The sequence below is a fragment of the Ruditapes philippinarum genome, unplaced genomic scaffold (assembly GCF_026571515.1).
Source record: "Ruditapes philippinarum isolate M1 unplaced genomic scaffold, ASM2657151v2 ctg20861_1_1_1_1, whole genome shotgun sequence".
NCBI classification, from domain to species: domain Eukaryota; kingdom Metazoa; phylum Mollusca; class Bivalvia; order Venerida; family Veneridae; genus Ruditapes; species Ruditapes philippinarum.
The window spans coordinates 1-13,793 of NW_026863942.1; the positions used below are offsets into that span (position 1 = coordinate 1).

A 13,793-nucleotide genomic window follows, 5' to 3' on the forward strand; every position below is an offset into this window, starting at 1 on the left:
CGACGGACGGACGACGGACAATCATCGATCCTAAAAGCTCACCCTGAGCATGCTCAGGTGAGCTAAAAAAAAAAAAAGTCGAGCTAAAAAACAGTTTGAAAGTTACCTTGTCCTTCACTGACTGTTCTCAAAATTTACAAGGGGCATGACCTGTACATGATAAATCTCCACACCAACGTCAATGTCATTTTGTAAAAGTGTTCATTATATAGTTATTGGTCAGACAAGGTATGCTCTTTTGATGGAACAACAGATGCAAAATAGCATAAGTTCATTTCATTGAAAGTGGGCATAAATAGAAGTATAAAATCTTACATTGACCATTTCTCTGACTTCCCTTTGAAATAATCCAGATTTGTCTTAATTTCTGCAACACCCCACCAGACAGGTTTACCCTCATCATGTTTGATATCCATTGGTGGTATTTCAAAAGGTGAACACTGTCCCGACAAAAAATGACACCATGGCATTATCGTAAGCCAACATGGATCTTTGGTTGTCTTGGCAATACTTCTTATAAATAATGTAATTGCTTCAAGTAAAATCTCTCTAAAATAAAAAAAATAACCATTACAATATTTATTAGTGAAGCAAGAACTAAACTTGATCCTTTTTCTCCTTTAATATCAAATAGGGCTATTTTTATATAATTCTCATAAAAATGAAAGGCTAATCTGTACACCAACCTAATGATGTTAGTATTTTGAAAATGGACAGAGAATAGAATAAGAAAAATAACTAAGAGACAGCATTTATTACCCTTTGAAACAATTGAATCCAGTAAAGGCATTCGACTCCGAGTCGCTTACTTGAGATTCATTGCCAGGAAAGGATAAGACAGTTATGAGGTCACAATTGATATTTTTTTAATATTTGTAGATGTCTGCTACATAATGCTTCATAACAAATATCTAACTTTTTGGCATTGTTGTTTCACACAACAAGACTTAAATAGATATGTTATACTACATGAATCTATATAAACTCAGTCATCCTCTGGTCAATATTGGCCCCAGAAGATTTATATATATAATATTTGTAGAGGATTACAAAGTAATGTTACATTTAAAATATTTAAACTCTTGGCATTTTATTTTCAGGGAAGAAATTGTAAAGAAATTTTACATTTAACAAGTCTATGTAAAATAAGTGGCCCAAAATGTGGGTTCTTTTTATTCAAGGGGCTTGATTTACACTACTTTTGTAAAGGCACAAGATTCATGAAACTTTTGAAGAGGTCAACTAGGCAATGCTACATATAAAAACTCTGATCCTTGTATTTCTCCACTACCACATTAAATTTTGTGTGTTTGTATACTGCAGTCTATGTATGGCATGTGTGCCCCTGTTAACCTCAAAATCATGGTTATTATAATTTCTGTAGAAAATAATTCAAATTGATAGCACATGGGAAATATCAAAGCTATGTGGTTTAATTTAATAGTACAGGAGATAAAATTTAACGCTTTGTTGTTTATATTATTATTACATAATGCTACATAAACCTCATGGTCGGCCAAATTTTACCCAAATGTCATAGTTTCACATAAAAGGACTTCAATAATTGTTCCTATCTAATTTTTACATATCAAGGCAGAGGCATAGGTCAATTTTTGAGGAAGGCCATAACATGCATTCTAAGCATTGTCTCATTGTATGTTCCATTTTCGCCAAATAGTTTAAAATTCCTTCTGTCAGTTCAAAAATTTTAAACTGGACACAAATTTTGAAATTCATGGGTATTGTGACCTTGATTATGTTGACCTGAGGAATAACAAAACTGCCCTATATAAATTGTCTACTTATGAAGCAATTTTAATTTTCTTCCATTGCCTCAAGATACAGAGTGTACAAAAAGAGTTTTGAATAACCTGACGGAAGACCAGGGGCATAACAAAATATGCCATTATCTGGGAAGAGGCTTTCATTTAAGTGTTCTCCTTCTTGGTGGGATATTTTTTAATTATTTTCCCTTCTTTAAATTATGAAAATCTCTGAACATATAACATTTTTATCATAAATTAACAAAAGCTACTGAATCAAACAACAATTCAAACACCTTTTCCCAGAAAAGTATTTGTCCACTAAACAAAGGTCAGGGCATTCCTTTTTGTCTGTATTTACTTCAAGCAGCATGGCCTTGGAAATTGTGAGCACACTTTTTTTGTCAGGCAGACCAAGCTCCAATGCTTTCATAATATACAGAAAGTACATGCTTAAAAGTGTTGCTCGCTCTTTTTTCTCTCTTGTTTCTGATGTTTGTAGCTCCTTGAGGTTACATTGTTTCATAAAATAGGACACTATATAGCTCCCCATCTGAAAAAAGAGTGGAAATATAGAAAAAAAACACAAATTCTTATCTTTAAATAGGTCTATATTTTATATATCATTTTTTATATAATTTAACTACAATATGCCATCGCATTAATACAGTACTAAATAGTTGGGACAGATGAAGTTTTTTTTATTTCTATAGAATTGAACTCGTATTTTTGACCCCATTGCTATAATCTGTACCATCTTAGTAGAGGTCCACAAGACAATGTCTTGTGCGAAATATGTGCTCTAGACCTTGTGGTTCTTGACAGTATTTTTTTTTAATTCTTATTAATCCTTTTGGTTGCCTTGGCAACCAGAGTTCTGCATGGAATAAGATTATTTGAACAATCTTTGAAGCCCTTCACCTAAGGAACAATCCTGGCAGGTTTGATTGACATTTGATTTCTACTGATTTGTTATATACCACCACATTGAAGAATTGTACAACTTCACATGCTGTAAAATTTGTTGTTTCTAGCTCACACACATTTAGGATACACATGACACAACATTTTGGTACAGTTTTTACCAAGTCAAGTGCACTTTACCTTCAAATTCTGATTAAATTTACAAGCAAATCCCCAGGTGCACAACAACACATTCTGACCAATATTTCTGTAAAGTTTCATGACTCTACGGCAAACATGTTTTCGGCTACATGAGACACAAGTTAAAAATTGAAAATTTTATTTAAATTAAGACAATAATTATACAAATAATGAATTAGTCTACACGGGAAACCCCAGGTGCATAACTAAACATGCTGATCAACATTTCTGTATAGTTTCATGACTCAATGTCAAGTACTTTTGGCTACTGCAACACAAGTTGAAAATTGCAAATTTTAACAAAGTCAATAGCAATAACCCTACAAATAACAGAAGAAGCCCAAGATGCACACCTTTACATACTGATAAAAATTTCTGTCAATTATATGACTTTAGTTAAATCCTTTTTGGGCTACTCACAACACAAGTGGAAATATGCCAAATGTAAACAAGAGCCTGTTGAACCCAGTGATGCTCCCCGAATAGGTTTTGGGCACAGGAATTAAGGTATACCTCTTGTAGTGTCAGAGTTATGTCACAGACAAAGTTAAAAGTGTAAAAACCACCAGAATGTTGTGCACGACACATTGTCTCAATATGATGATCATTTCTGTGAAATAGTTGTGAAATCCGACTTTAAATAACTTAGTTATGGTCCAGACACAATTTTGCTCTAAGGTCATGCTGTGACCTAGACCTTCAAGGTAGTGACCCAAAAGTTGCATGTGACACGTCAATTCAATATGGTGAACATTTCTGTGAAATATCTTTAAAATCTACTACAAACAAGAGCCATGCATGTCAACATGGCCATCCCCCGCCGAATGTGTTTGCTCAATGGAAGAATGTATATGTAGTAGAGCAAAATAATTCAATTTTAAGAGGTCTTGAAAACTGATGGCTGAAGTGATTACAGATTTGAAACCTATGTGAATAATGATGGCTGAAAATAACGTAGGACAATAACTGAAAAATAATGCAGGGAAGGTTATCATTCTTGAATGCTGCACCCCTCCTCAGTAAAATCTATACACCTATGAAGTTTCAAGTTGATACCTCAAATACTTTTTGAGATGAGTTCCGGACAATATAGTATGAAAAAGAACAAAGGGCAATAACTCAAACATTATATAGGGAAGATTTATCATTCTTGTGCACTGCAGACCTGACCTGAGTGAGATCTATGCACCTATGAAGTTTCATGTTGATATCTCAAAGTGAGTTATGCTTTGGACAAAAATTAATTTTGAAAAATAACAAAGGGCAATTACTAACAAATTATGCAGGGTAGAGTTATCATTCTTATGCACTGCACTCCTCCTCAATGAGATTCATCCACCTATGAAGTTTCAAGTTGATACCTCAAATACTTTTTGAGATAAGCTCCGGACAAAAATAGTATGAAAAAGAACAAAGGGCAATAACTCAAAAATTGTATAGGGAAGAGTTATCATTCTTGTGCACAGCATTCCTCCTCAAAAAGATCTATCCACCTATGACATTTCATGTTGACATCTCAAACCTTTTTGAGTGTAGCTCCACTCAGGTGAAAAATTATGTATGAAAAATAACAATTCTTATGCACTGCACACCTCCTGAGTATGATCTATGCACCTATGAAGTTTCATGTTGATATCTCAAAGGTCTTTTGAGTTATGCTCTGGACAAAAATTAGTTTTGAAAAATAACAAAGGGCAATAACTCAAAAATTATGCAGGGTAGAGTAATCATTCTTGTGCACTGCACTCCTCCTCAATGAGGTCTATCCACCTATGAATTCAAAGTTTCAAGTTGAAACCTCAAATACTTTTTGAGATATGCTCCAGACAAAAATGTCGGACGGAAGGACGGACATTCCTACCAGAGCTACATTATGGGGTTTTCTTTTGTTATTTCTTTTGTTCTTTTTAACCCCACAATGCAGAAAATAACCCCACAAAAGAAACGAAATGAATGACATCAAAGACATCTATTGTTATGAGAACAATAGATCAAACCCCATACTGTAGCTCTGGTTACGGACGGACGGATGGACCGACGGAAGGACGGAAGGTCGGACGGACGGAGACTATTTCTATATCCCCGCCCCCTTTTCGGTGGGGGATAATAAGGGAGTTATGGGCCAGACACAATTTTGCTGCAAGGTCATGCTGTGACATTGACCTTCAAGGTAGGACCCAAATGTTGCGCGCGACATGTCGTGTCAATATGATCATTTCTGTGAATAAGTTTTAAAATCCGCCTTCAAATAACAAAGTTATAGGCCAGACACGATTTTGCTGCAAGGTCATGCTGTGACCTTGACCTTCAAGGTATTGACCTAAATATTGCACGCAACACGTCGTCTCAATAAAGTGATTATTTCTGTGAAATAGTTTTAAAATCCTACTTCAAATGAAGAAGTTATGGGCCAGACAGGTTTTTGCTGCAAGGTCACCCTGAGACCTTGACCTTCCAGGTAGTGACCTAAATGTTGTGCGCAACATGTCGTCTCAATATGGTGATCATTTCTGTGAAATAGTTGTAAAATCCGACTTCAAATAACAAGGTTATGGGCCGGACACAATTTTGCTGCAAGGTCATCCTGTGACATTGACCTTCAAGGTAGCGACCTAAATGTTGCATGCGACACGTCGTCTCAATATGGTGATCATTTCTGTGAAATAGTTTTAAAATCCGACTTCAAATAACAAGGTTATGGGCCGGACACGATTTTGCTGCAAGGTCATCCTGTGACATTGACCTTCAAGGTAGCGACCCAAATGTTGCGCGCGACATGTCTTCTCTCTGATCCCCATCACTGTGTGATATGTTAAACAAATTTCTTTTAAAACATTTCAAGTTATTTTCGGGAAAAGTATTACTGTGTGTGATAAAGAGAGATGATTAAAAAAACTAATTGATTTAGGATTTTTCTTTTACACTGTACTTCCTCAACCTAGTCTTTATATCTATGTGAAGTTTCAATAAGATATTATTGACAGGCTTTTATTCATACTGGAGACAAGTTTTTTAAAGAAATTATATATATCATAAAGGAAGATAATTGAAAATGAAGCAAGGTAGTATAATGGTTTCAATACACTGCAATTCTTCCTACTAATTTACCAGTCTATCATTATGTAAAATTTTAATTTAATCTCTTCAACACTTTTCAAGTTAGACAAGATTATTTAATATTTTTAAGAGAGATTTTACAAAGTAAGCAAATTTGTATAGTTAAGGTTCTTTGACACTGTACTCTCTTTAACATGTTTCTACAACTGTTTGAAGTTTCAATGAGATTTAATTGACAGTTTAGAAGTTATAAGCCTCATTTAAAACAAGAGGGCCAAGATGGCTTTAGCTCCCTCATCTGACCCATCGAACTCATCCGAACAATTACCTAGACAAGCCTTCTGACCAAGTTTCATGACAGGCGAGTCAAATATGTGACCACTAGAGTGTTAACAAGTATTATCCAAATTTGAGCAGTGTGACCTAGTTTTTTACCCCATGTGACCCATATTCATACTTGACATAGATATCATCAAAACAAACTTTCGATATTTGGATCAAAACAGTGGCCACTAGAGTGTTAACAAGATTTTTCTTTTTCTAGCTCCTGCGAGCTAGTTTTTCATCCGAGATTACCCATGTTTGAACTCATCCGAGTAATTACCTTAGGACAAGCATCCTGACTAAGTTTGATGATAATTGAGTCAAAAATGTGACCACTAGAGTGTTAACAAGGTTTTCCCTATTTGGGCGGTGTGACCTAGTTTTTGAACCCAGGTGACTCATATTCCAACTAGACCTAAAAATAATCAAAACAAACTTTCAAACCAATTTCCAGGATATTTGGATCAAAACAGTAGCCACTAGAGTGTAAACAAGGTTTTTTTTATTTTTAGCTCATGTGAGTTTTTCATCCGAGATGACCCATGTTAGAACTCATCTGAGCAATTACCTAGACAAGCATCCAGACCAAGTTTGATGATAATTGAGTTAAAAATGTGACCACTTGAGTGTTAACAAGGCTTTTCTATTTTTAGCTTCTGTGACCTAGTTTTTCATCCAAGATGAAACATGTTCAAACTCATATGAGCAATTACCTAAACAAGCATCCTGACCAAGTTTGATGATAATTGAGTCCAAAATGTGACCACTAGAGTGTTTTTCTATATTTAGCTCCTGTGATCTATTATTTCATCCGAGATGACCCGTGTTTGAATTCATCTGAGCAATTACCTAGACAAGCATCCTGACAAAGTTTGATGATGATTAAGGCAAACATGTGGCAGCTAGAGTGTTAATGAACAAGTGTGCACGGACTCGAATGACGGACGATAGACATTCAACGATCCTTAGAAAACACACCCTGAGCTTGCTCAGGTGAGCTAAAAAAATCCAGCATAAAAAAGGGGAGATTAATTAACATGAAAGCCATGATGGCCCTTAATTGCTCACGTGAGAAGATGATTCAAAGATGATTAGTGTGCAGGGGAATATCTATGAAAAGAATAAAGCTGTAGAATTGATACCTTTCATTGTATTGTATATAAGGTTTTACTTTTAATTTTTTAGCTCTGGCAATCTTTAATAGTAGACCTGAACTATTATAGGACAACCTTAAAACCATTTATTTACAGCATCGTCAATATTGACCCCATACTTAAGGAGAAGATGTTGTTTAAAGGATTTCTATTTTAGGCTCTTACAGCCATTTTGTTCAGTAGACAGGAACCATATGAGCAATTTTTCTAGAAACCTATCCATGTATCATTCCTGTATAGTTTCATAAAAATTTAATCTGCCCAGTATTATGTACTCCAAAGATCATTTATTTTGTTTTCATAAATATCTTAATTCTTTTCCCTGATAAAGGCGATTTTTGCCATCTTTGTTTATGATAAGTTTACAGATATAATAATGCCAGACAAAGAGATCTTATAAGAGCATTCAAAAGTATATTTACACAATTTGAAAACTCTTTGAAGTCCAGCCAGCATTTTCCATCAACATAATAGATCTTCCTCATACATTCTGTCAGCATTCTAAGTTGGAGAACAATATCATCTATCGAAAGGTAGTTTTTATCATTTTCAATGAGGTCTGGGAAAAATATATAAAAAGCCTTCTCTGCATGCTTGATGAAGTCGTCCTTCTTCCATTTAAAGTAGTCAAAGAATTTGTCCTTCCATGACTTTGGTTCGTGTTCCACAAAACCATCAAACTGATGCCAGAGGTCTTTAAATAAAAATAACAATAGAAAAAGTGAATTTCTTACTACATGAGTTAGTCAGATATTACTATAATCTAGAAATTGTCAAAGTATTGCAAGTACTATCCGTTACAGCCCCAAAAGAAGCATGTCAGCAACATTGTGAAAGGCCGTGGCCTTTCAATTATGCCATTGTGGAACACATGACTGAACTTTTGAGTTCTTACATAAATCTTGAAGGTTTGTCTGTATCATCAACATGTGTTAAGATTTCCTGCCTTATAAGAAAATTATGTTTATCAAAAGATCAAATTTTTTCTGGATCACTATGCACAAATATTGTTTCAACTTTGCTTGATTTTCAGTAAAGTTGTTTGAAAAGCCCTGGTACTCATGATACAATTTTTTTCAGAGGGCAAACCTTAAAACACCTCTGGCAGTTAGGGACTAAAATGACAATTTGATGAAGATCATTTCCATATTTCAAATTTCAAGGACAAAATATCTGGTACATTTAAAGTCCTAACTGAAATAAAAGACTGCCATTAAAAAAGAATATATGGTCATAAAGTTATAGATAGATCCAAATATATTGTTATTTTTTTTAAATAATTCAATATAAAGGACTTTTCAAAAAAAGAAGAAAAAAACAAAAAAGATGTGCATATAAATCTTCATACTGCCGTTTATCAAAATTTCAAGTTTCATAAAAGTGTTTTCACTACATTTGAGTTATTAGATCTAGTTTTTGTGGACAGACTGATGGACAGTAAAACAGAGGACAAACCTAAAGTCCTTTCACGTTTAACCAGTAGAGTTGTAAAGAATTTGACAGGTTACATGGTCAAGTATAAATAATTTCAAGCTTACAAAATAGTTGTTAATGCCCAGCTAGTGCTTTAAATGTATATAGGTAACAACCATTTATACATAGTATATTACCTATCTAGTCCTCTTAACAAATTAATAAAAAAGTGCAATGTTTTTTTTTGTTGTTGTTGTTTCTTTTTTGTTTTAATTTTTTTTTTCAGAAAAATACCAAACAATTTATATATTAATAATATTATATGCCATGTCATACATGTAACTGACATTATATAGTCAATATTCACAATAATTCTAAACCGTTACTTTACTATCTTTGTTTCACACAAAAAATCACTATTACAAGAGCAGTAATTTACTGCATCTTAATCATTTGCAAGTCTCTTAATTGTTTTTTTGCATGCAAAAAAGATCTTCTGATCTCATCTTCAAATTATAATAACATATGTTATGATGTAAGAATAAACTGAATTGTAAAAAAAATCAACCTATCCTTTTCAGCTTCAAAGTAACAGAGAGATCACGATCGTAGCCTTCACCAGCTTTATAATTTTTCATATAATGCTCCCAGTATATCTTCTCTGGTTTGTCATGCTTGATTATGATATACTTATATGGTATGGACTCCCCCCCGAACAAATCGGGGGGTTTGGGAAATTTTTTTTAATTTCCATCTCATTTAAAATAACCCCCGAAAATTTCCCAAAAATTTAAATTTCAAAGAAATTTTTCTCCTTCCCCTTTTTTATAAATTTCCCAAAATTTTTTGTTTTAAAGGTTAAGGGCACTGGAAAAATTTCACATTGGGTGAAAAGAAACTCTGCCCCTAGTAATTTTTTTGAAAAACTTTTTTAATTTCCAATAAAAAATTTAAAAGTGTACAAAAGATGACTACCTTTTTGGAAAAACAAGACTTCCAAAAAGAAAAATCCCCCAATGACAAAATGCCCCTTTTTTGCCCCTTTAGTCCAAAATTTTTGTTAAAATTGGTATAGAAACATGCATAAAAAGGGGACATGGAATTTAATAGTGGCCCCCAAAACAATCTACTAATTTTACTAGTTTTCGCCCCAATTTTTTAAATTTTAAATATGAAAATTTTTGGGAACTAAAGGGGTTCAAGAGAAAAAAGCAAAACCCTTAACCAATTTTTTAAAAAGACCTTTTAAAAATACCTTTAAAATTTTAAAAGGGGTCTCTTCTAAAGGGGTGATCAATTCAAATTTGAAGCACAAAGAGTTGATAGGAAAAATAACCTTCTGAATTAAAAGGCCCCTGTTTACTTTTGACCTTTTTAACCTACAGATACCAAAAACAGTGGACTTTGAGATTGATTTATTCAAAATAAGGGTTTGGGAAACCATAAATTTTTAAAAATAATAAGGGAAAAATTTTGACTTTAAAGGTTTCCCGTGGGCCTTTTTAACCCTTTTACTAAGGGACCCCAAAAACCAAAAAGGGGGCTCTATCATTTTTGACCAATCAGGATGTAAAATTGAGACTTTGTGGGAAAATTGTTTTTTAAAAAAAAGAAACGGAAACCATTTAATTATGAAAATTAAATGCCCCTTTTGACCTTGAAACTTTTTACCTAGTGACCAAAATCAAAGGAAAATTGGGCTAGGGTATGAACCCAAAATGAACACTTTTTGAAAATAGTTTTCAAGAAAAAACGGAAAAAATAACCTTTAAAAACCCGTTTGGCCCTTGACCCTTTAAACTAGTGACCCTTAAATCAATGGGGGTCATCTTAGTTTTTGAAAAATTAAAGTGGGAAAATGAAAACTTTGTGATAAAAAGTTTCCCAAAAAATCAGCGGAAACCCAAATGGTCTACCGAAAACAGAAAAAGGAAAAGGGCCCACTTCAGAAAACAAATACCCCCCTTTTTTAAAGGGATTTTCAACAAGGGCAAAAGTGACAATTGGTTTTCTTTTTTTTTAAAATCATATAAGGGTTGGGCTACTATTAGTTAAAAGGCATAGTTAAAAAACTAAATTTAAATTTTTCCTTTTACTTTTCATGAGACGGGTCCAATCCCTTTCCAAACCCCCCATCTCTTTGTTTCCCAAATTTCTTTGAAAAAATTTAAACTTTTCCCCGGTTTTAAATTTGAAAAATTCATTTTAGAACAGAACGGGGAAACTTGGGTAACTTTTTATTTGGGTTCCTAAAGGGGTACAATTATAAATGTTTTTTTACTGTTCATAAACTACTTTAAGGTTATCAATTAATATATGTATGTTTTGGATAATATAGCAATTAGAACAAAAATCTAACCATGTACACAAATACATACAGTATCTACAACAAAGTAAAATCATAACTGATTTTCTATTATTCAGTGTTTTACAAAAAGTGATATTAACATTATAATAAGCATATTACATTGGTGGCAATTACAAACTGGACTATTTAGGGAACAATAACTTTAAAGTGAGAACAAAGCCTTGCCATGCTATTACTATACATGTGCAGTTACCTCAGAAACTGATATTCCCAATTGCATTGGCAGCGAGTGACTGATTGTTTTTCTTGTGTATTATATATTAACAGTCTCTTTACTTTTTTAATGATAATTAAAAAAAACCCCCCGACCCCCACCAAAAAATCAAAACAAGTGGAGGGGCCCCCTTTTTAAACCCAGAAGAAATAGCCCCAAATTAAAAAATCGCAAAAAATACCAGATTTTAAAGGTAATAAGAAAAAAAAAACCACTGGGGAAGCAATTTTATCCAGAGCTTTTTTTTTGAAAAACTGATAGGCCCTCTTTTCTAAAAATAATCCAAAATTTTTGCCTACCTCTTTTGGGTTTTCACATTTTTTAGTTTTTACTATATACATAAAGTAAAAACAATGACCCCCCGGGTGTGGCCAATTTTTATCCTAGGGATTTTTTTGCAAATTTTGGGAACATCCCCCAGAAGATGTTTTATGCCAAAAATAATCTAAATTTCTGCTTTTTTAATTTTTTTTACTAATACTATAAGGGAAAACAAGAACACCAATTTTTCCCGGGCTTTATTTGAAAAAACTTGGTGGGATTCATAATGTGTTTATGCCAAATATCTGAGCTCTAGTTCTTTCAGTTTTTTACTAGAAGATTTTTTGTAAAAAAAATCTTTTTTTTTCCATGGAAACCCCAGAGTTTTTGTGTGATTTAATTTTTGAAAAATTTTTTAAACATGGAACAACCGGGGGGGTTTTGGGAAGTGGTTAGGGGGAAAGGGAAAAAAAATTTTCAAGACCCCGACGGACAATGGACCAGACAATGGGCCATCACAAAAGCCTACCTTGAGGGCATTAAGCTAAAAACATTAATATTTCTAAATTAACAACTTATTTGCATTAAATTTCAAATAATACAGATGTTAGTCAAGTTCCTAGTGGCAACTCTTCAGCTTTATTTACGAAAAATGCAGTTGATGAAGTATGTTTTACTTACTGTAAGCTAGATGGACACATGATTTTTAGAAAAGACTTGAGTGGGGCAGAATATTTTAGTACAGAGACATCTTATTTGCATTGATGGTCCCATTTCATAAAGAAACTAGATCACATTTTGTAAAGTTATGTTCGTTAAAATTATATCAGTTATTATCTACTTAAAAGAATGAAATTATTACCTTTCTGCTGCCTTGTGTTGTTTCTCACCAGATTTTGGTTTATTTGACTGTAAAAATAAACCAGATGTGTCTTACCGTTTGTTGCATTTACAAAAATTTTACACACTGATATAATTATAAGCAAGACTGTGTGTTTATTGAAAATTAATGAAGAAAATTTAAATAAAAAGAAATGAAAAAGAAAAAAAATTTTCTTTATTTTCACACTAATTTTTCGTACAATTACCCATAAAAAAACAACCCACTACAACATTAAAATATTTTAACAATTTAAATTGGTAATAAATGTTGAAAACAAAATCTTATATGACGAAGCCCCCATTGGGGTAATTGCATAGACCTGTAAACACTAAAAAAATTTTCCCAGACAGAAAACCCCTCTTCGGGGAAAACATAAAAATAAAGGGCCATAATAATATAATTAAATTTAAAAATTATAAAAAAAAAGGGACTTTTAAAAAAACAGTATTATAAGATAGTAAACGGGAATCATTTTAATACGTAAAAAGAAAATTTTCAAAAAAAATAATACCTGTTTTTTTATTTTTTTTGTTTTTTTTTCCTTTTTCCTTTGAGTCATACTTCTAGTTGTTTTTTTTGTTATTTTATAACATAGCCCCAATTTTACTGGTATCTTCCCCCCTCATCAAGGCATTCGTTAAGAAACTTTTCATCGGGGATCCTTTTTGCTGTTAAACTTCATTTTTTTTTTTAAATTTTCTCTTTTTGCTCAGTTGTGGCCCTTTTCATCGGGGTATCATTTAAAGTGAATAGACTTTTTTCATAAGGTGTTTTAATTTCATTGCCGCCACTTGATTCCGATATTCCAATGGATCTATGAGATCCAAAGACCATTTCCGATTTAGCTGTTTCTGTACTTTTATTTTTCTGACTTCCCTTTTCCTCATCTGTAATCGACTTTTGTTTTAAACAGATATGCACTCTCAAGCCTTTTTTAATGTTCGCTTCATTGCTTGATGCTCCAGTTTTTTATTTTGTAATCTGTTCAAGGGAATCTTGCTTTTTACTGTGTCTCTTGGCTTCTTTTCAGTTTGCATCTCTGCATTGTCCGTGTTTGTTTTTCTTTTTTTTTTCATTCTCTTTCTGGTTTTTGTTCGTTTTTAAACCTGTCCTTTTTATTTTTTTTCAACAAGCACAATTCTTCATTTTTTAAAAATTTTTTGACGTTTCCCTTTAACTGCCTTTTCGCCAGTTTTTTAAGTCCAAAATTGTTAAGATTTTTTTGCTGCCCCTTTTCCATATGACATCTTTT

At 33.0% G+C, this 13,793-nt stretch overlaps 1 protein-coding gene across 1 annotated transcript; it reads right to left on the bottom strand.

Annotated features, from left to right (window-relative positions):
• Positions 1-218: 218 nt before the first annotated feature.
• On the bottom strand, positions 219-9,522 carry LOC132723904 (uncharacterized). The gene is made up of 4 exons (XM_060708714.1): positions 9,384-9,522; positions 7,825-8,096; positions 2,060-2,316; positions 219-549 (listed from the first exon to the last, which is right to left on the bottom strand). The coding sequence occupies exons 1-4, from the start codon at positions 9,451-9,453 to the stop codon at positions 312-314; spliced, it is 837 nt and encodes a 278-aa protein (XP_060564697.1). The 5' UTR covers positions 9,454-9,522; the 3' UTR covers positions 219-311.
• Between the last annotated feature and the right edge of the window lie 4,271 nt (positions 9,523-13,793).

What these genes read in the sequence shown, in the direction of transcription:
- LOC132723904 (XM_060708714.1), bottom strand. Translation starts at nt 9,453, where the DNA reads ATGAAAAATTATAAAGCTGGTGAAGGCTACGATCGTGATCTCTCTGTT. An exon ending in TTTGAAGCTGAAAAGGATAG is followed by an intron (nt 8,097 to 9,383) that starts GTTGATTTTTTT and finishes TTTTATTTAAAG; the next exon opens with ACCTCTGGCATCAGTTTGAT. An exon ending in TCAAAGAGTTTTCAAATTGT is followed by an intron (nt 2,317 to 7,824) that starts GTAAATATACTT and finishes CTCTTTTTTCAG; the next exon opens with ATGGGGAGCTATATAGTGTC.